Source organism: Solanum stenotomum, chromosome 11 (genome assembly GCF_019186545.1).
Source record: "Solanum stenotomum isolate F172 chromosome 11, ASM1918654v1, whole genome shotgun sequence".
In the NCBI taxonomy this organism is placed as follows: Eukaryota; Viridiplantae; Streptophyta; class Magnoliopsida; order Solanales; family Solanaceae; genus Solanum; species Solanum stenotomum.
The window spans coordinates 55635068-55636901 of NC_064292.1; the positions used below are offsets into that span (position 1 = coordinate 55635068).

The 1834-nt window shown below is 35.3% G+C and overlaps 1 protein-coding gene across 1 annotated transcript; it reads right to left on the bottom strand.

The window, feature by feature from the left end:
- Nucleotides 1–202: 202 nt before the first annotated feature.
- LOC125844491 (aspartic proteinase PCS1) lies at nt 203–1633 on the bottom strand. The gene has a single exon (XM_049523801.1). The coding sequence runs from the start codon at nt 1574–1576 to the stop codon at nt 281–283; it is 1296 nt and encodes a 431-aa protein (XP_049379758.1). The 5' UTR covers nt 1577–1633; the 3' UTR covers nt 203–280.
- Between the last annotated feature and the right edge of the window lie 201 nt (nt 1634–1834).

The window sequence follows — 1834 nt, forward strand, 5'->3', positions numbered from 1 at the left end:
AATTAAAGTAGAAGGAATAATATCTATTACAAGAATAGAATAACAAAATTTGATGACATAAACTAAAACCAAACTCATTACATTTACATAGTGTACATCCATATTTTATGTAATTTTCTACTATATCAAAGAAAATATTTTATTTACACAAACCCCCAACAACTCCTCTAGATAAACATATACAATTTTTTATTTCAAAAAGTTTAAATTAAAATATGTACTCAAAACAAAGCACCAATAATATGTGACAACAACTACTCACTAACACTAGTCTAGTACCCTACTTACACTCTACTTTACCAAAACCAACTCTTTTATTACTCAAATCAAATTCAACCCACAAATTTTGTTGATGAAAATTACCAATAATATTACTTGCAATTCCAAGTGATTGTGATCTTCCAATCCCCACACAATGAACTCCTCCACCTACATCATCCAACACATTCTCTTTATTGATCAAGATTTCAACTCCATTTTCAAATTCCAACGTCATATCACCTATCACTTGACCAACTTGTACTGAATTTATAGCATCGAAGCACATATCGAGCGATTCTCCAAAAACATACCCCTTCTTCAATTTCGGACCTACTAACCTAACAACTTCATCACGAACTTTACTATACGCCTCCTCAACCAGGAACGTGTATTGGGTGCCTGAATCGATCATCGTTTGTCCTGAACCACCAGCGTTCGGCCGGAAAACCTTTTCGGAGATATTCAACTTTTTCCCGCCAATTTTTATCCCCACCATACCAAGAGTGTAAGCTAGGGGATCCATATTAGGCATGCGTTGACTTTGAGGAAAAGTCAAAAGATTTATGTATTGGAACATATGTGAATTGGGATTTTGACCTAGGTAAAATGTTCCACTTGGCATTATTTTATTACCTTGCTTACGTGGCACACAATAAGAGAATTTTTGCACCTTAGCTTGTGAGACAAATGAGTACCTCCCAAGATTCATTCCCAAAATACCCTCCGCATCGCTCGACTCGGTCGCGCAACCTAGGATCAAAGGAGGGGTAGTTTGGGAATTTGGAAACGTAATTTTTTCTCGTACAAGATTACCCTCAGCTAAAGTACCATCAGCATAGAAGTAAGAGTAGTGACAAAGACGATTTTGGTCACACGATGTTGGAAGGGTAAAATCAGGAATTCGCGGTTTACATAGAGGATGGTTACAAGGTAAAACGGAAAAAGAGGACGATAAAGATGGATCAAACGTTGTTGGAGGTGTTCTTTTAGGTAATTTTTTGTTACATTGAATCCAAGAAAGTTGACTACCAGTATCTAAAACCATTTGTTGATCTTGTGGAGGTGTCCCTATAGGAAGTGTAACAATAAGAGCCATTGAATATTTGAAATTTGATTTATAGTTCAAAGATGGGATATTATTTGTCATGGCTTTAGATGAAAATAAATAATTTGATTTCACAGTTGAATTTTGAGATAAAGGGGTTGTTGTAAGAGGGAAAGAAAGTGAAAGGGTGTTGTTTTCTTGGAGATTTTTGGCTATTGATAGATGAAGAAAATTGAGGAAGAAAATCAAGAAAGCTTTGTAAGTTCCCATGGTGAAGAGAAAATTCAAGATTTTTTTTTTGGTGGGGGAGGGGTAATGGGATTTTGGAGTTGAGAGTGGAGGGGATGTTTGGCTATTTATATGGTTTTTTGTGGGGGAGGAAAATGAAAGGAAAAGAGGAAAATAAGGGGGAAAAAGAAAAGGGAAGGATAATATTATTTGAGTTAATATATATATAAATAAAAAAAGTGGTCTGTAATGATACAATTACCTACTTGTGGAGTATACTAAATTGTAGTTGGGCCACTA

Excerpts from the sequence above, each read along its gene's own strand:
- LOC125844491 (XM_049523801.1), bottom strand. The coding sequence starts at position 1,576 with ATGGGAACTTACAAAGCTTTCTTGATTTTCTTCCTCAATTTTCTTCAT.